This window comes from Cryptotermes secundus, unplaced genomic scaffold (assembly GCF_002891405.2).
Source record: "Cryptotermes secundus unplaced genomic scaffold, Csec_1.0 scaffold752, whole genome shotgun sequence".
Lineage (NCBI taxonomy): Eukaryota > Metazoa > Arthropoda > Insecta > Blattodea > Kalotermitidae > Cryptotermes > Cryptotermes secundus.
This window is the reverse complement of record NW_019721772.1, coordinates 242,427-263,111: the sequence shown is the minus strand read 5'-3', so window position 1 is coordinate 263,111 and position 20,685 is coordinate 242,427. Positions and strand designations below refer to the sequence as shown.

General features: G+C 38.5%; 2 protein-coding genes across 4 annotated transcripts; one reads left to right on the top strand and one right to left on the bottom strand.

Annotated features, from left to right (window-relative positions):
• The first annotated feature begins 249 nt into the window (after window positions 1-249).
• On the top strand, window positions 250-6,936 carry LOC111875769 (probable protein BRICK1-B). The gene is made up of 3 exons (XM_023872281.2): window positions 250-666; window positions 2,235-2,317; window positions 5,449-6,936. The coding sequence occupies exons 1-3, from the start codon at window positions 387-389 to the stop codon at window positions 5,473-5,475; spliced, it is 390 nt and encodes a 129-aa protein (XP_023728049.1). The 5' UTR covers window positions 250-386; the 3' UTR covers window positions 5,476-6,936.
• Window positions 2,342-20,654, bottom strand: LOC111875767 (CCR4-NOT transcription complex subunit 11). 3 transcript variants are annotated; one of them, XM_023872279.2, is made up of 11 exons: window positions 20,419-20,654; window positions 20,009-20,100; window positions 19,129-19,277; window positions 17,338-17,460; window positions 16,617-16,792; window positions 13,356-13,488; window positions 12,965-13,174; window positions 11,385-11,524; window positions 10,336-10,501; window positions 7,550-7,719; window positions 2,342-3,863 (listed from the first exon to the last, which is right to left on the bottom strand). In XM_023872279.2, exons 1-10 carry the CDS (start codon window positions 20,454-20,456, stop codon window positions 7,573-7,575), a joined length of 1,374 nt encoding a protein of 457 aa, XP_023728047.1. In that variant the 5' UTR covers window positions 20,457-20,654; the 3' UTR covers window positions 2,342-3,863; window positions 7,550-7,572. The 3 variants fall into 3 exon arrangements, with proteins under 3 accessions (XP_023728047.1, XP_023728048.1, XP_023728046.1); XM_023872280.2 differs by lacking the exon at window positions 2,342-3,863 and adding an exon at window positions 4,907-5,050; XM_023872278.2 differs by lacking the exon at window positions 2,342-3,863 and having other exon boundaries at window positions 7,398-7,719; window positions 20,419-20,653.
• Between the last annotated feature and the right edge of the window lie 31 nt (window positions 20,655-20,685).

Here is a 20,685-nt window from a genome sequence, read left to right as displayed (position 1 = left end):
CCACAACAACAAAAATTGGATAAAATACAGTATTATTTTAACAAGTCTGTAAAATGAAACTCATTAAAATAGTGCTGTGTGGCTTTTCATAGGCGTTGCATCTGCAATATTCGAAATGTCGTTTACAAACGCGTTTAAGCGATTTTTAACATATGAAATGGTTACCCTGCTCCGAGGATCAGCAGTTTATATATGAAATAAATATATGAGAGTTAGGATATAGTATTTCCATTTAGTAAATGAACATAGATGAGCAATTAACATTGAATGTGATATAATAGTGTGTCTTCTCAAAAGAAATATTCTCCATTAGTGTTGAGGGCGTGGTTTCAGACTAACAATAAATAACTTTTACCCCTTTGTACGACACAGTATCGGTTAACACGATGTCATTGTTTTCTAGATGGTGGGTACGTTCGATGCTTCCACGCACTTCTTTGTGGTGTGTATGTGTGGTTCGTACGAAATGTAATGTCACATTTCAGAGGCTGAACGGTATTTCTTCCTTGTGTGTACAGTGTCAAATACCACAGAGAATATTGACAATGGCGGGAGTAAATAGAGAGACGATTCAGAAACAAATTCAGCAGGACTGGGCTAATAGAGAATATATTGAAGTTATTACTGGAAGTATAAAAAAAATTACGGATTTTCTCAATTCGTTTGGTGAGCTGCTTCTTATTATATCGAAAGTATAATTTTTTGTTTCCGCCTCTTGGTAATGTAAGTAATCAATGTGAGGTTATGAGACCTAAGGTTTTCACGGTGGTGACGTTTAAGGTGTCACGCGGTGTAGACTGGTAGGAGACTACTGACGTTTCGGAGGTATAAACACCTACCAGACTGTACGGCGCCTAGATGAATCTGTTATGGTAGCCACTGCCTTCATTTTTCGCTTGACACTGTTAAGCATGATAATTGTAAATTCAATGTGTGTATAGCACAATAAGTTGTTTTTTTTTTTGCTTTCCATAAGCCTTGTATAGCAGATGCCACAATTGAGCAGCGATCGAATGATGGCAACATTTATCATGTCTCTTTCTTTGACATTTAGTTTTATGTGTAATCCAATAAAATGTTAAAAGTTGTATATGAACTCTTGGAACGTGAAGTATTAATTTATTTGACACTAAGTTAGTGAAGCAGTCTTTGAGCTTATTACAATATTATCTGCTTTCCCACACCCATAAAATCAACAGGTGTATTTTTAGTTTTATACTTTAATCATTCCCTGAATTCTGTCTGATTTTTTAATCTTTGTAGAACTGGGAGAGCTTAATTAGTTTAGTGACTAGGCTATAGGTTGAGCTACTGAGGATCAGGCTTTGATTCCTGGCAGGAACAAGAGATTTTTCTTGTTTCCAGTGTCTATATCATGGGTGAAGCCCACCCAGTCTCCTCTCCAATAAGTACTTGAAGCTGTTTCCCTAGAGGTAGTGAAGTGGCTGATGCATGAAGCTGATCATTCACCTCCATCTAATGCCAAGGTTAAAAATGCATGGAAATTTACTTCCACTCCACCATCAATCTTCATGGTGTGGTACTTACTTACACACAGGAACAACTTTACCCCATACCTTTACATTACCTTTTTTGTAAGTGTAATTTTGATTTGATCACATTTTTAAAGATGAATTACCTATATGTGTATTATTTTGACCCACATGAACATGTAGATTGTATTCTCAGCATTTACTTTAACACATCCTCCTTTCTAGCTTATAATACAGCTTCATTGTTTTTCCTTAGTTTTGACCAAATAAATTGTTTTCAGTATAGCCAACCTGTTATAATTTGTCCTGTGTGCAGATGAGACCTCAGCTTTCATGACAGCATAACTGCCACGTAGTTATGCTACTACTGCACAGTGGATGAGCCTCATGTCCAGCCTAGTAAAGTACTCGTACATAGTTAATGTAAGAAGTGAATTTACTGATTCTTCCCTCATCAGTTAGAAGGGAGAGGGGGAAACCTAGTTGTATCTATAGGAATCACCCTCACCTATCATCTGGGGTTGGTACAATAGGCCAGAAGTGGCCGCAGTACAAGGGACTTAGTCCCACCCAACTAGCAATAAAAAAAAAGCAGCTAGCCTTGATCAGTGAGTATGAATCTTCCCCCCCCCTCCCCCAAACCTGATGGAAATGGACAGTGGTCTGTTGTAAAGCTGAACAATTGAAATCCCCAATTAGCATTTATGACTAAAGAGGTAATTTCTATTTCTTGCATAACAGACATGTCTTGTCGCTCTCGGCTTGCTGTGCTGAATGAAAAGCTGACAACATTAGAAAGGAGAGTGGAATATCTTGAAGCACGTGTGAGTATGTTATTTTGCAACTTCATTTTCTGGGCATTCAGGGTATTTTTATAATGTAAGCACACAATGCTGATAGATATGCTATAAGATAAAGGTAAAGTTGTCCGTATGTGTAACTAATTACACACCATGCCATGAAGACATAATGGAGTGGAATGGAGGTAAGCTCCATCATTGTTAATCTCAGCACTACAGGGAGGTGAGTGATCAGCTTCACGCCCCTGCCATTTTACCCCTGAGGAAACAACCTCACCCTCTCGGCCCTATACCCATTGGATAGGTGGCTAGGTGGGCCCCAGAGCCAGTCTTGATGCTGGTGGAGTAGAGAAAAACGTCATGTATCTGCCATGAATCGAATCTTAATTCCTGAGTTGTCTAACATGTGGCCTAGCTCAGAGTACAGCGTGACATTTATCATCAGTATATCACACTTCATTAGGGTATTAGGCCACGAGTTTACAACTTGAAACCTTGAAAGATCTTTGGATGGAGGGTTAAGCATGTTCTTTGGCACTTTAAAACTCTCCCGCATTTCCAAAATCTACATGTAGCAAACAAAGACTAGCAACAAAGTTTTACTATTATTTGTATCAGCCCATTTATTTTAGTAAGTAGTCATATGCCTTGAAGGTTGATGAAACAGTTTTCATAATGGTATATTTTTAAAATATGTTCACTTAAAGCATTGTTTACAGATACAGAGTACAAGAAAGAGGCCTTGGCACATATTAGATGAAAACTTCACACGCTACCTCAGTGTCCTTGTAGTTCGGCTGGTCACCCCCTCCCTATGACCCCAATTCCATCCACTACTAATCTTGTTTCCTTTTAAATTCTATACATATGTAGTGTAAAGTAAAATAACCGAATCATCAGATTCAGGTATATGAGAAAGAAAAATATTACTTTTACCTTAGTATAACTAGAGGTGCCTGTCAATAAACAGTGTAACTGTATTAAAATAGTTTCTGTGCACAAAAAGAAGCATTAAGAGACGGATTACACAACTTCAGAGATATACCAGAGTAGTCGGACACAAGTTTAAAGTTGTTTCCTGTGTGCATCTGCACTGCCACACTTGCATCATATTAGCCCAGAACTGTCTGAGCTGCTACAGTGTTTTGTGACTGAATGACAGTTAGCAACATAAGAATGGTTATGCAAGCACATATACTTTGCCCTAACATCTCTGAGGGTACATCATACCTTCAGTAGGCAGCCTGATGGAGGAAGAGTCATATGTGTTCAACAAGACCTCCACTATGCTGACTTTGGTTCTAATCAACTGTTAAAAAGTAGTGACTTTGTAATCACATGTAATGATCTGAACCTTAACTGTCAATTGATGACATACCCTCAGAGATGCTGTAGACACAGAATATGTATTATACCTACTACAAAACTTTGCTCAGAGCATCAGCTACATCAAACTATGGCAGAATTAGTTGAACCTGCCTTTGAGCTCCCCGACTGCTGGAGAAATGAAATGGACAGGTTCAGCAAGTTTGAGTCTTCCAGTTGTGCAGCATGCCTTATTCCCCATTTTCTGAAAAAAACACTTTACATAAATTGCAATAAATATTTCCTGTTATATAAGTTGGGTCTATTAGAGTGTGGTTTTGATCAAATCTCAGCTTCTATCTTTTCCACTTTCCAGTTGCATCTGCTTTAATATTTTTCTTTCTGCTGTGTAGAATGTTTTAGTGTAATTAACAAACATTACATAGAATGCACGGGGTTGTGTGGGAGAGGCAACATGGTGTATCGGAAAGTTCCCGGACTGGTATTGTTGTAACTGCATCAGTTAAAGAAGACGAGAGGGGAGGCCAAGGTCACACTTCTGCAAGCATATTGCATCAGTCTGCCATGTGACACCATGCTGTAAACGCACTGTTTTTACATAAGTGCTTTTTCGACTTCGTGTTTCATTTTGTCTGCGATGGATGGCAAAATCGAGCAACTTGTCTGTATCAAATTTTGCATGAAGCTTGGCAAATCTCCTATCGAACCCTTGAAATGCTTTGTGAGGCTTTTAGAGAACATGCTTTGAGCCAGACAGTGGGTTTTGAATGGCATTCATGTTTCAAGGCCAGTTGAATGTCTGTTGAAGATGATAAACGTTCAAGGTGACCAAGCAGCAGAATGTCAGAAAATGTTGAAAATATTGAAGAACTCATCTGCGTTATCATCACCAAACAATCCATGAGCTCACAGACACCGCTGTGATCAGTTATGGAGTTTGCCAGGTGATCTTAACAGAAAATATGAGCATGTGCCACATAGCCGCAAATTTTGTTCCCTAACTCTTTGACAAAGATCACAAGCAGCAGCGTGTAAACATGTGTCTTGAGCTACTAAGAGATGTGGCTAACAAGGGCCCAACTCTAGGATCATAACGGGTGATGAAAGTTGGATTTACAGTTATGATCCAGAAACAAAGCAACAGTCATTGCAATGGAAGAGCCCACACTCACCAAGAGCAAAAAAGGCATGGCATGGCAAGTCCATAGTTCAACAAAGAGCATGTTTTTTTTTGTTTTTTTTGTTTTTTTGTTTTTTTTTTTGACATGAAGGGGATTGTTCACTGTGAATTTGTTCCTCCTAACACTAGTGAACTCTGACTTTTACTGTGACTTTTGAGACACTTGAGAGAAAATGTGCATCGAAAAGGACTGGAACTTTGGTGCAAATACAACTGGCTTCTTCATCATGACAACGCGCCCACCAACATCCCTGAAAAAAAAACACGACTTTGTGACTAACAACAACATGATTATTGTTCCCCATCCTCCCTACTTATTGGACTTAGCCCCCTGTGATTTCACTTTGTTTCCCAAATTGAGAATGAAACTGGAGGTATGACGTTTTGAAGCGGTGTCTGACATCCAAAGGGAATTGCAAGTGGTACTTTACACCATTAAGGAAAATGACTCCCACAGTGCTTCTGAAAGATGGAAAAAAACGATGGGATTGCTGTAAATGTTCCCAATGCAACTATTTTGAAGGTGATGGCAGCCAAAATTGAGCAAGTTAAGCCAGCATTTCTTTTTTGACCTAGTCTGGGAATTTTCTGATAGAACCTCATATGCAAGTGCATATTATTGGATAATGTGACTGTCCTCTGCTTTCAGGTCACAAAAGGGGAGACACTGACATAGGATGAACAAGAACGGCATTCTGTTGGAACTATATATTTATGATGATCCGTGTTTATTACAAAATGTATTTGTTTTGCAAGTACAAGATCCCTGACGTTGAAAATTTGCATTAATGTGATTTCATATGGCTGTTTTAATTTACTTCTTTTTTATGGAGATTCAGAGTAATGAAACTGTCTAAAAAGTTATGATTCCTAAACAACTGAAATGGACAGAATCACATTACATATTTTTCAATGAAAACTTAAGGTAACTAAACCAGAAAAGTAATGTCAAGTTACATGACCATCGTAAGGAATGCAATTATAACATGTCAGGGGATACCTGTATCTCTGAATGTTCACTGATGTTCAGAAATACAAACAGTTTTAAAGTAAAATAAATATAGTCATGTCAAACAGTTGTGCTCTTCACTTGGACACACAATAGACTACAGCAAAAGGCAATAATAACGAGAATTTATAACACCATGCGAAATTAATATTATACTGAACACTCAGTTCACATAACCTAAAACTATATGAATTTTTACCCCCCCCCAAAAAAAAGGAATACTGGCAGTTATCTCACTGTAAATTGTGAAACTGCAGACATTTATAAGGGATTTAAGTTATTCTGCAATATCTGAAGTACTTGTATGTGTGTGTGTGAATCATACTGTTGAATTTGAACTCCAGATGCAAGAATTTGCATGAGTTTAATTTAATGACACTGACTGTTCATGAATATCATGAATATGATAATGGAATCACCACTTACATGGTACTAGCCATCAAATAAACAATGGTCCCTGTACAGTCTAGCACTGAAATGCAGTTCTACTTAGGACCGAGCCCAAGTATTTTTCTGCCTTGTGGTCTTCCTCCACTGGAGTGCAGTCCTATTAAAACCTTTATATGAATGTTTAGTGCTAAAACACAAGAACTGCCACAACTGACATAAGCTTAACATTTCACTGTTATAAGCAAGTTTGTACACTCCTGCAGATACTTAGTGATTGGCACAATCTAAAAAGAAAACTATTGAAAATTTATATATTGAAGAAAACGAATGCAATGAAAGCTAACAAATGAGTCATTCAGCAGTTGTATTCGGGCATGACAGTATAAATCACTTGATAATGCCCATCACTACACCTGGGATAGGGAAAGAATGAACAATGGTGGTGGGGGCTTTAAGTCTGCTGCCTGCTTTTCCATTCTATGTACTCTGCACACCATCCCCCTGTCAGCAGCTCACGTTCACTTCCCTGCCTTAAGGAGGAGCTGTTTACTTAATTATTATTCATTGCTGTAATTGGTACTGTCATTGACTTCCATAAAATACACAATTTTGGTAGTAAATATAATTAGCTGATGTTTATAAAATGAAATTGCATGATTTGCCAGTTGAATTTCATAACAGATCCAAGTGGTCCAGCAACAAACAGAGAACCCAGAGACAGTGAGTCTACAGGCAGAATGAAATCTAGAATAGAAATGACAACTAGTGGAACTTAGGAAAGGCATGCGGAGGAGAGTTACCTGCTAAGCAGATGAATGGGGGAGAATGTGTTCATTCCTTCCCTCCCCCAACTTTAGACACAGTACCACCAAACACTAGAACTACAGCTGTTCCCACAAGAAATGATATGGCATGCACAACATGTGTCCTCTATGTCAGAGAAACCAAAGGTTGGTAAAAGGTGGGGTGGGGGTGTAACTGTACCTGTTTCATCCTGAGACACATTATATACTGCATTAGCAGTGCCAAACATATCTTCATGTACACCCAGAAATGAGAGAAAAGCACTCATTATGGTGGAAGTTCTGAAAAAGCAACCTTCTCAAAACTGAGTATATTTAACATAATTAAATTGGTGATGCACAGAAGAATTCGCTGAAACAAACTCATCATTATAGGCCATACTTGCTACATCAGGCTTCTAGTTTAACTGTATCCTGTATGTTAAAACTTGTTGCTTGAATAGAAACTCTTAAACAAGCAGTTTTGTCTTCATACAATGCACTGTCATATACAGTAAATAAAACAGTTTATGCATACACTGGTGCAGAGTAAAACCAGAATTCATTACTTGTGAGAATTACTGCTGGACTGTCAACAGTCAGGCTTGCCCTTTGCTGGTCCAGGGGCAACGACACCTGCCTCTCCAGATTCCAGCTGTTTCAGCAGCCTGAACAGTGCAGCTGCCTCACGAATTCGACTGAACTCGATGCAGAAGGCCTGAACTTCAATAAACAGCTCCTGTAAAACAATCATGTACTACATGTGGAACTCTTGTATTCGTGTAACTGAAAAAAAATGACATATATACAAGTTAAAAATGTACTTTGCCCACAATCTGTCACACTTCACCTCCCACTCTGACACAAGATGCTTCAGGTAACACCATGTAGCCATGGAAAATAATGTGATGTTACATCTATGTAGTTTGTACAGGCTGACCTAAAAGTCATACCATGCAGGAATTCTAATTAATATATATGGAAGATCATGATAGCTGTTCATAATATATATTCAGTGTGTTAGCTGTCAGTTTTGTTACATTTATATTTAATGAACTCTTAGTACATGAATGTGCCTCAAAGCATTTACAGTGGTTTTAGGGCCTTCCATTCTTAATCTCTGTTCCAGATGTTTGACTTTCTTTGACCATTGTATGTACACAACTGATTTTGGAAGCCCTTACAAGAAAAAGTGAAGAACCACAATGTCTAATGGTATACGAGGGGGTACCCAAAAGAAACCGAACTTATTTTTTTTTTAAACTTATTTATTCAAATTTTAAGCACAAACCTTCAATCCCCTTCAAAGTAGTCTCCACTTACACTAATACACTTGTCTAGTCTTTTATTCCATTTTTCAAAACATTGTCTAAATTCATCTTTTGAGATGCTTGACAGCGCCTCCGTCGTTTTTTCCTTTCATGTCTCTTTTCATTCGAGGAAACAAAAAAAAAGTCACATGGGGCAAGGTCAGGTGAGTATGGAGGATGAGGAACAGGGGTCATACCATTTTTGGTCAAGAACTGTCGTACAGACAGGGCTGTGTGAGCAGGGGCATTGTCATTTAAAAACCAGTCACCCGACTGCCACAAATCTGGCCGCTGAGTTCCAAGTCACTCCCGACAGCTCCACAATTTCTTCAATGGTCCGTCGTCGATCTTCCTTGATGATTTCACGAATTTTTTCAACATTTTCATGTGTTCGGGCCGTGGAAGGACAACCAGAACGAGGTTTGTCATCAATTGACATTTCACCATTTTTGAAATGGGAAAACCACTCAAACACTTGAGTTTTCCCCATAGCATCGTCCTTGTACGCCGTTTTTAACATTTCAAGAGTTTCTGTTCCACTTTTCCCGAGCAAAAAGGCAGAATTTCACCGCCGCACGCTGTTCACGAAAATCAGCCATTGCAAAAACGACGATCACACAAAAGAGTTGTCACTATAAACTCTGCTGAAACTAGTCCTTACCTTCTGAAGCAATGGTAGTCGGCTTATCAACTCAGGAATGTTAGCTCTATGCGCTCATAGCGGCAAAACGCGGTACTACAAAAGCTCTGCCCACAAAAAAATTAGTTCGGTTTCTTTTGGGTACCTCATCATACAAATTCCTATGGGAAGTGACTTTTGTACTGTCTTGTACAGTGAAATTTCACTACTATGTACTGTGAACCATGACCTTTTCTACTTAATAGTGAAATAGCTATCTGAAGACATGAAATAAAATAACTGATTTACATGTTTCACAAAGTGACTTTATTGAATTAACCTCATTCAGAATTTTTACTTTCTCATCCAATGTGAACATTTTACAGTCCTCTTCATTTATTTCCACATTTCTGTCTTACAAATAACACAAGTCTCACAGGCAGTAATACACATCAATAAGCACCCAATTGCCAACATGAATGTTGTGGTAACCCCATCTCTATGATCTAGTTCCAAGCTAACAAAGAGCATTCAGACCACAGTATTCTGTATACCAAAGCGAATGCTACGCTTCACAGTTCAGTTCATTTGTGTAGTGGGGTGAGACCAAGTGCTTGGTACTGCAACGGCAGCAGGTTCCACTATCATCATCCTGTGATGACAGAAGAGTATGAAATGCTGGTGGAACAATAATTGGCACAAGAAAACCATTCATACAAAAATCTACCTCAGTGCCACTTTTCCACAGCAAATTCCACATGGTTTCCCTGGGACTGAACCTGGACCTCCACTGTGAAAAGCGTGCAGCTAACCACCTGTGGTATCGCATAGCCTTATGCTGTGCAGTTAGTGTTAATAAAGCACATAATGCATAGTTCATAATTAAATAATTACTTTTAATTTGTTCTGCAAACACACTGAAATCGAAAAATGGATTCTAAACATCTTGAACTTCATAATGAAATCTGTCATACAATACCTAAACGATTTTTACAAAATGGGCAAGGAGTCTGGGGATTAAAATTATGTACATAATATGAAGTAATTTGGGGGACTTGGTTAAGGCAATACACTACAAGCCGGAAGGTCATGGGATAGAATCCCGATGAGGTCATCAGATTTTTAAATTGACCTAATCTTTCTAGTTGCACTATGGCTCTGGGATTGACTCAGGCTCTAACAGTAAAGGGCGGCTGGTACATAAGGCTGACAACCTTACCGCCATCTATGAGTCAAATATCTGGAAGATGTGGGAGCTTTGACCTCTCATGCCCCTATGGGCCTTCATGGCTTGCTACAGGGACAGCTTTGCCTTTTTTTTATATGAAGTAAGTAATTATATTTCTCTGCACTCTGTGGAATGAGAATATCCTGTTTGCCTTGCTAAATTAAATTAACTATGAGAAGGGTAATTATAAATTCTGACCTGCACATTTATAATCTTGTTACGGATTAATGACTGGAGAAAAACGCAAACCAGACGGACCAATCGATTCTGCATGTAACGATCCTTGATGGTTTCACAGGTTGAAATGCAGTTAGAAATATACAGGTGTACAAATTCAGTAGGAAGATCAACTGTTGTTGTGAGCCTGAAACAATATGTACACAATTATAAACAGGAGGTATGGATTTAGACACACAATTTAAAATCTCCACAGAGGATGCTTCCTAGAGAACTGGCATGCAGAATGCGGTGAGGCTGTCAGCCTTGTGCGCCAGCCACTCTTTACCCCCATGAAGATTCCTGGTACTCATTTCTGTTGGAGGCTGAGTTAACCCCAGGGCCATAATGTGGCTGGAAGGATTAGGTCAATTAAAAAAAATCCAGTAACCTCATTGGGAATTGAACCTGTAACCATCTGGCTTGTAGCATAGTGCCTCAACCAACAACACTACAGCATGCCCCAAAGGTAAAGCTATCCCTGTAACAGGCCATGGAGGCCCCACACGGTTGTGGGACGTTGAGGCTTAGTTCTTTCATGTAAGTTACTGTTAATACTGCAAAAAGGGCAGTCAGGTGTATTCCAGGTTAAGTAGAAACGAAGTTTCATAAGCCTAAATATATACAAATTTTGTACTTCCTGTAGAATGTAGACTTTTTAGTGTACTGCTCTTATATAACCTGGACATAACACTATTATTTTTGTAACATACCTTACACCAAGTGTATGCTGATTTGCAGGATGAGTAAACATAATGATAATGAGACTGGTGAACCAGCAAACAAGCTTGCTAATATAGAAATATAAACTAAAAGCACTGAACTACATGCGTTGATCCCAAGACTGTTTTTTTTAATTCATTCGTTCATTTTATTTTTCTTTGAGTAATCCATAACAGTGATCATCACCTAGGATATAGAAGATGTCCACATACAATAAAATAAGATACACTATGCCTGCAACAGATGTATTGTTCTGTCATAAACACACACAGCTAAATCAGATGAGAAAGTTCTACTGCAGTCTTTACCTGTTGACCACTTCCATGGAATGCAGTGACATCTCCATGTTCACAAGCACACTGAAGTACTCTGTAATTTGGCTGGACTGCATCAGTTTCAGCAGCACCTCGATGGCAATCAGAGGATTGCTTTCAACCAGGTCTGGAAGCTGCAACCAGTGATTTATTTATTACACTAAAATTATGTGAAGCATTATATGAAATTTGAGGTTCCTGCAGTGGTAACTATTAAGAATATGGTCTTCTTGCATGTAATACCACATAGTTTGACAGATGAATATCAGCTGTTCAGAAGAACATGAGGCCTCCTCCAACTGGGTAGAAGAAGACTGTGAAAATGGAAACAGAAGGTTCCTTCAGAATGTTGATACCTGTTCTACCAATATACACAATATTAGATCCCTGAAGACAGTAATCTTCGTAGTCCTCACCGTTAAGAAACTTCGCATACTAATGGCTATATATATGTTGATGTCTCATCATCAGAATGCAAGACAATATCATAACATACAGCTGATATACATGTGAAAAATCTGGCAAACCTCAAATATTTCAGAATGACAGCTGACAAATCAGATTTGCATTCATGGAGAAATAACAGCAGATTATATTTGGAAAATGCTTTCTACCATTCAGTCCAGAATCTTTGTCTTCCCATCTAGTGTCTAAAAATATAAAGATTACAATACACAAAATGACAGCTTTACCTGCTGTTTTGCATAGGCATGAAACTTGCTCTCACATTCAAAGAAGAATGCATACTGAAAGTGTCTGAGAACAATAGAAGGTAAAGCTGTCCCTATGCTTAAGCAATTAAGCACTACACCACGAAGGTGTATGGGGGAGTGGATGTATGAATCTACATTTTCTTGACCTCGACACTAGCTGGAGGTAACGGTCAGCTTCACGCCCCTGCCGCTTTACCACCAGGGAAAAACACCCTGGTACCCATTGGATAGGAGTCTGGGTGGGCCCCAGAGGCTTGGACCTAAGAGAGAGTAAGCAGTAAGAGGCTTGAGAAAATTACATACTGCAGAGCTTTGTAACTTGTATTAGTCACCAAGCTTTGCTAGGATGATCAAATCAAAAAGAACGAAATGCACAGCATGTAGCACATGGGGAGAAGAAAATGCACGAGATTTGGCTCAAAAAACCTCAATGGAAGAGCCCATTTAGGAGACCTGAGCATAGATGAGAAGAGAATATCAGAATGCATTCTAAGCTAATAGGATAGGAATGTGTGGGCTGTCTTCATCTTACTCAAGACAGGGTCCATTTGTGGGCTCTTATGAACATGGTAATGAACTTCCAGGTTCCATAAATGACAGACAGTTTCTTCACAAAGTGAGTGACTGAAGAAAGACAGTTCCTCGGCATTATTTTAGATAAGCTCGACTGTCTTTTCAGTTATTTAACAATGCTGAATCAATATTTGATCTATGAGGTATGTGCATGTTTTTTTAATGCCTCCAGTTTGCCCCTCCTGCCTTCCGCATGCAAGGTGACAGCACTCACATTCCACTCTGTCTACGAAATATATAAATCAGTGCAGTCATCTGACCACAGAGTGCATCACTCTTGTTTCTAACCTTGCTTGGAGTGAGGCCAATGTGATACACTAGTTTGGGGTCATTTTCCAGTTCAGCCAATAAATGCTGCTGCTGCTGAAGTGTGAGGGCACCCTTGAAAGCACGTGCCATAAGTCTTTTGGCCTCAACCCCTTCACAGTTAGATACACACATTGTCACATCATATGCTGCCTTGTGTTCTGACGGTTCTGTCGGATTCAACCAAACCAACTGAAAAAAAGCAACCGGCCATTAGTTGTAACTAAAAACATTTTAACTCCCAAACACATATTTTGTTTAAGCAAAAATCTGTCACTCTATTCAGATCAAACCAAGAATCCCTTGCATTATCAGAATAGTGGTCTACTACAGATCATCTGAACAGGTATGCAAAACAAAGAGAAGCCTGTACCTCATCCTCACAGCTGTGTATGGGGGGTACAAGACGCACGAACTCTGGCTTGTAACACTGTTCTGTGATTGGCTTCTGCCCAACCAGCAATGCTTCAGCTGTTTTCTTTGCAACACTCTGCTCTGGAAATAAACTGAAAAACAAAACAAAAAATCTTGCTTGTACATTACTGCCAATGAAAAAGAAATTTCAGGAAACAACCTGCTCTTTCACCCTTTCCTATTCTTTTTATTTCTAACCTCATTCATACTAAATTAATTTGTGAGAAAAAGAAAAAAGTGTATGGTATATTCTGGCAGAACTTATTCACGCAGGAGGCAAAATATTCCGTTCTAAGATCCACAATCTAATTATTTCTATTTGGCATAAGGAAAAATTGCCTGATCCATGGAAGGAGTCTATTATTGCACCAGTTCACAAGAAGGGTGATAAAACTGACTGTAGTAATTATCAGGGGATATCACTGCTATCAACTTCATACAAAATGTTATCCAGTATTCTTCTCTCAAGGTTATTATTATTATTTTCTTGATTGTGGAGCAATTGGTAGAATGAAGATTGGCAGGGGAAACCAAAGTACTCAGAGAAAACCTGCCCCAGTGCCACTTTGTCCACCACAAATCCAACTTGACCAGACCCGGGATCGAACCCGGGCTGCCACGGTGGGAAACCAGCGACTAACTGCTTGAGCTATGACGCGGCCATCTCTCAAGGTTAAGCCCATATACAGATTATATTATTGGGGATCGTCAGTGTGGGTTTCAATGTAACAGATCAACTACAGATCAGATCTTTTGCATTCGTCAGATATTGGAGAAAAAATGGGAGTACGATGAGACAGTATATGAGCTATTCACAGACTTCAAGAAAGCCTATGATTCAGTTAGGAAGGAAGTATTGTACAATATTCTGATAGAGTTTGGGATACCCATGAAACTAGTTAGGTTGATTAAAATGTATTTAAACGAAACGTATAGTAATTTCCGTGTAGGTAAACATGTGTCTGATAAATTTCCTATCCAGAATGGTCTAAAACAAGGGGATGCTTTATGCCCACCCCTTTTCAACTTTGCTTTAGAATATGCCATTAGGAAGTTCCAGGAAAACCAGGTGGTACTGAAATTAAATGGGACACATCAGCTGTTGGCCTATGCTGATGATGTGAATCTACTGGGTGATAATGTAGATACCATAAAGAAAACCACACAGACTTTAATTGATGCAAATAAAGAGGTTGATCTAGAAGTAAACACAGAGAAAACTAAGTATATGTTGCTGTCTCGTCACCAAAATGCAGGGCAAAATCGTGACATAAAGATAGGAAACAGATGTTTTGAAAATGTGGCACAATTCAGATATTTGGGAACAACGATAACAGATCGAAACATGATTCAGGAGGAAATTAAGAGGAGATTGAACTCAGGTAATGCTTGTTACCATTCAGTCCAGAACCTTTAGTCTTCTCGTCTGCTGTCCAAGAACACAAAAATTAGAATATACAAAACTATAATTTTGCCTGTATCTGTATGGGTGTGAAACTTGGTCTCTGACATTAAGGGAGGAACATAGACTGTGGGTGTTGAGAATATTTGGACCAAAGAGAGATGAAGTGACAGGAGGTTGGAGAAAACTGCACAATGAGGAGCTTCGTAACTTGCACTCTTCTCCAAGTATAATTAGAATGATCAAGTCAAGGAGGATGAGGTGGCTAGGGCATGTAGCATGAATGGGGGAGACAAGGAATGCATGTAGGATATTAGTGGGAAAGCCAGAAGGAAAGAGCCTGCTGGGAAGACCAAGGTGTAGGTGGGTGGACAATATTTAAAATGGATCTTAGAGAGATAGGATGGGATGGTATGGATTGGATTGATATGGCTGAGGATAGAGAAGGGTGGAGGGCTCAGAGGAACATGGTAATGAACCTTCGGGTTCCATAAAATGATGGGAAATTCTTGAGTAGCTGCAGAATTGGCAGCTCCTCCTGAAGGGCCAGCTCCATAAGTAAGTAAGTAAGTAAGTAAGTGTATGGTATATGGAAAGTCTAATTCTCCTGCCATCTGCTGTTCATATAGGCAGACTACTAGAAGACAAAGAATGTAAGGAACAAAGACATAACACTGACAATGTGATGATAATATTCGCAGTAAATTCATAAAGTTGGTGGCAGTAGGCTACCAAGAGTGGACCTGTATGATAAAATTATGATTTCAGAAGCCTTCAAAGGATAACAAGAGGTTGAATGCTTCCACAGACCAACAAAAATTCTAGATCAGTAATCACACAACTTACAGATATACTTTGGGGCAAACTGACATCTGACATCCGAAATCTGTCAGACAAGAAGACCTCAAAGGTTTGCACTGTCACCATATACATACAAAACTGTCATGCAGAAACTTTAAGTGAGTGGGATCTACTAAGTTCACAATTACTGTTACTGGACATTAACGTAACAGCTGTCCATTGAAAGGTTCCATTTATTTGCAAAAATGTCAGGATTCTACACAGAATGATGTTGGTGTCTTGCCGAGGTTAAAATCATGAAGGTGCAATGGATAACATGACACGTGCCTGTTTTATAGGGTACAAATCCAGTCAAGTTTCCTTGTAGATCTCAAGTTATCTCACCTCTGTACCTTTTCTGATAATTTTAACTGCTGTTCCTGCACCCTTCATCTTTCATACAGTGGTGCATATGTACATAGTTCACTCACATGCATTTGTACTTACTCGGACATCTATGTAATGACACTCCATTCATAAAAAGCTTTTACAGATTTTTAAAGCTACATACACAAGCTTAATAACCACAACATATAGACCTAAAACACTGGGAGGAATATGGTTAAAGCAAGAAGGAGCTGAGTTAGAATTAAAAGTTTTGGAAAAGAAACTCAAATTCAAAATTTGGTAACAAGTTAGGAGAGAAATCATTACAATGATTTGACCATACAAAAAGAATTTCCAGAACAGGGATAGTGAGAAGGACACTTCAATTAAATTAAATTAAAGAAGAGATACAAAAGACAACCCAGAACAAGCTTCATGCAAATACTGGAAGACATCATGAAGAAAAAGAGGAGCAGACAAGACTGTGGGAAAAAAATGAGAGTGGAGGCTTTTCATTCATTGACATGTACAAAATGGGGACTTACTCTGTCCAGTGAACGGAAATGTCAAAGAAGTTTCCATAAGGAATGGTAGTGCCTGTCTGCCCCATTTTGCTCCCATTAATTATACTGTATAGAGAGCTTCACTAACCTTACTGAACCAAATCTTGTTTCATTGTCTGATAGAATGACAGGAATAGCAGACCGACTAGTGTGGGGCAACTCAGACTGTCTCTCCGCCAGTGCCAGCTGAATGCTTGTGATGTCAACACCGTGAAATGTTCCCAGGTCACTGTTCAAAATCTGACTGGGGGTTTTCTTCAGAAGCTGAAATTGCATGCAGAACAACAGATTTCCATTAGGGATATCAAGTGCTTTTTGATAAATTAACCACATTACCATTAGTCAAAAGTTTCCCTGGTGCATATACATTATGCCGTACATTGTGTAAAGGGAGCATGGGGGCAAAGCTCCACATATACTACACTTTGGGTATAGAAGGAGATGAGCGGTGAGACAGCCAATTCCTCTAATGATGTGAGTACAAGCCACAAGCTTCTCAAAATTTGGCATTTACCATCAATGCATGGCACCAACACCAAGTCAGGCTGTTCAGACATCTCTTTAACTCGTCATGTGCAAATACAGGTCAAATGTCAGGACATACAAATTCTATTCTACTGCGCACCAACAGCATGTGTTACCAATGGTCCTGACTGGCCCTACTACAGCAAGATAGTGAATGACAGCACTGCATTGTAACTACTCCTGATGCTAACTCATCACCATTTCTCAGTCACAACTGTATGACTTCCCCAGCTGATCCTGCATCACAAAATATTTGTTTCCATTTCATGATATGCAACATTCACCTCTTTTGTTGGGTTGGTGATAAGCTGTGCTAGGAAGTTCTTTTCTACTGTGGAGAGACGAGGGAGTTGACCGGCATATTGAAGCTTGCGGGTTGAACCTCTGCTAGTTTCTTCAGGAGGATGCTATAATGAAAATGAACCGCTTTCATTATAAACTGGCAGAGGAAAAAATTAAAAAATGCACACAATTTGCGGAATTCAAAGAATGTGAATTTTAAAAAATATGTCCAGAATACTATAATACACATGTCTGAGGGGATGCTCAAAATGAGTGAAGGTGAGAATGTAATTACTTTTACCTTGCACCTTTGTGTGAGGAAACATTTAAAATTACACAGCCAATGACATCTGAGACTTTCAAATCAGTGAAGATTTACAGCATGGTCTTCTTGAATATGACTGTGTAGTCTGGCAGGTGGATATCAATGTTTCAAGAACCTGCATTATCCATCTTCTACCCTGAAATCTGAGGCAGTATGTTCCTCTGTAACACAGATACTCACCTACAAACAAGACCCATATACTTACATCTGAGGCAGCTAGAATTTGTTTTTCTTGACTGAGTTACCCAGTCTGCTTCTGAATCTTTCAGCAAGTAATAACAACACAAATAGAGCAGAAATGAAACATTGACAGGAAGAAGATAGAGACTGAAAGTTATGTAGAAAATCAACAGATATTCCCATCTACTAACTGTAGAATAATATTTCTGTATTTTTTAAATTTTTTGCTAGATGATGCCATGCAAAAACTTCAGGTAAGAGCACTTAATTAATCACTGTACTGTAAAATTTTATTCTCTCTTTGCAGTATACTCTTTTTATAGACATTTTGCCAGTAGGGAAGACTAGAATGTATGTTGGCCACACTGGTTTTCCTTATCCTCATCTGCCAACCAGTTTCTCCAGTGTTCCAGAAGAGGTACACTGATACATGCACGGGCCAGACAAAACAATCCATACCAGTTCTGCAGATGGGGGAGAGCTCTACATGTTTCAACAAGATGAGAAGTGTGTGCAGGGTAGGTAACATGACTCCACTGATTGAGTGTCTGTCACATGTCACGATGCTGTTCTCCTGTTGTCTTGCAATGCTGCTCTCATGGGGGCCACATGACAAGAAAATCTACTTACAAACTGTAAGCCATTTAACACTATTTTTACCGACTGTTCTAGAATTTCCATATAGGAGAACAATTTTGCCTGGAAACACTTCCAGTTTTCATTACATCAGGTATATTTCCCTCTTCTTCAATACAGATTTTTTTTAAAAATCCAAGTGGGGAGCGGAAGATGCCTGCCATGCCTCCCTTCTCCCTGCTAGTACCAACAGCCACTCTTACTGTCTATCTGTTGAATTGTGTGACAGCTTGTTTACAAATAATAAACATTTCATTTCATTTCTTATAATTAGGTTCAAATATCATACACTAGACAGTAACAATACAAACAACCTATTGGATACTTTTTGGAGAGTAGTATTCTAATGATTTATATACTACACTCAGTAAAACAAGTGAGGTAACAAAGTGTTATGATACAGACTCAGTTTTCTAAATTCTTTCACACAAATTCAAGGATCTTCAGATGTTCTAAATTCAAGTATAAATCTGTATAAATTATAAGTTTCTTGCATTCATCATAATCATGTATATTCAAAGCTGAGTTAAGATGGTGATCACATGTTCTTTATAAGAAGGATGACTCCATCTCTTTAGTATATAAAATTTCTGGGTTTGGCAGCATTAAGATAGCAGTCAATTTTGAAGTACCAGATTGTGCCCTGCCTCACCAATAAGTGAATGAACACCGTTGCAAAAGGATTCATAGCCATTGACTCTCCCCTGTACAAGTCATGAAGAAGTGTAATGGCTGCCAATCTCTGGGTCGGCTTGGGGAGAAGATCTGTTTGCTGGAGAAGCAGGATAATAGCACATCCCACTGCAAACATGAAATACAGGCAGATGTATGGATACATTTATATTATAAGATTTCATCAATTAAAAACCCTATAATTACCAAGTGATTTATCCAAGAAATATGAAGTACCAAAGGAAAATAAGTCCCATGGAAAGAAGCACTAATACTGTATGCAGAGTTAATGGGATGAGAAAAGAGAGGCTGAAGAATCTACTATTTTCGTTCTGTTCTATATATCACAATGCTGCAGAGTTATGTAAAAGTAATAACTCTCATACCTTGATATTTTAATATATAATGGCCATGCTCAGTTGATGTACTTATGCTGGACAAAATAATGTGCCAACCATTACTGTTTGCTATTCCTTGCACTTTTAAATAAGCACATATTTGTAATGGTTTACGTTGTGTTTATATCTATTTGTATGTTTTGATCTTTCAAACAAAAGTGGTATACTATGCAACACAATCGTCGGTTTCCCCTGCCAATCCTCATTCCATCAAATTCTCCATAAGCATAATCACTGGTACAGGTACAATAGGATATATGGAGGCCAACGTGCCAAGGGGACCTAATGTGGATTCCACTTCACACTATACGAACTCTAACTACTGTAATCTATTGTAAACAATTTTAAGTATTGTAACTTTACTCTCTTATTGTAATTTGCCAATGTACAGTAACTGACTTGTCCTGTATCATGTAACAAAGGTCTATACAGACGTAATAAATAAATAAATAGATATTTCACCTTTGTAATGATCCTGTTTGCTGAAGCACAAGTGTATTTGTGATGCCAGAGATTCAAGACTCTGAGCCTCAGTGCTCTCTTCATTTAATATCCTGTAAATTCAATGTTAGAATTTGATATCAGGCGCATGGCTACACATATACCCCATCACTCACTTCACTTCATTTTATTTCTAAATGTCACAAACATTCAGTATCATTCTACGAGTTTACTTCCTGAAAACCGGTTCCCTTTTCAACAATTAACAAATATAATAATATTTAGTAAAATACAAATCCAGTATTCGGAACTGATATTTAAAAATGCAGCCGACTTTTCACTCAGTATTATGTCAACATATAAAACAAATATGCGCTACGGTAGGTTAGGTTAGTTTTTCAAATACAAGTGAGCAACAATAATAATATTACCCAAGTAAAGACGTTAAGTCTTTCACTGACAAACTCATGGTACGCTCACTTTAAATTAAGCAACAGTAATTTTAAAATAATAACTGACATATTTTACAATTTGGGATTATGTATATAAATAACACATTCCAAAGGCCACTTTCCATTACTACATAAATACGTCTGAAGTTTGTAAAAGCAGGTTCAGAAAAGCTACAAGATAGTTCAGTTGTGTTTAATATACTTTGCTGTGTATTTCTTGGGCACCGTAGATCAAAGTATATTTGA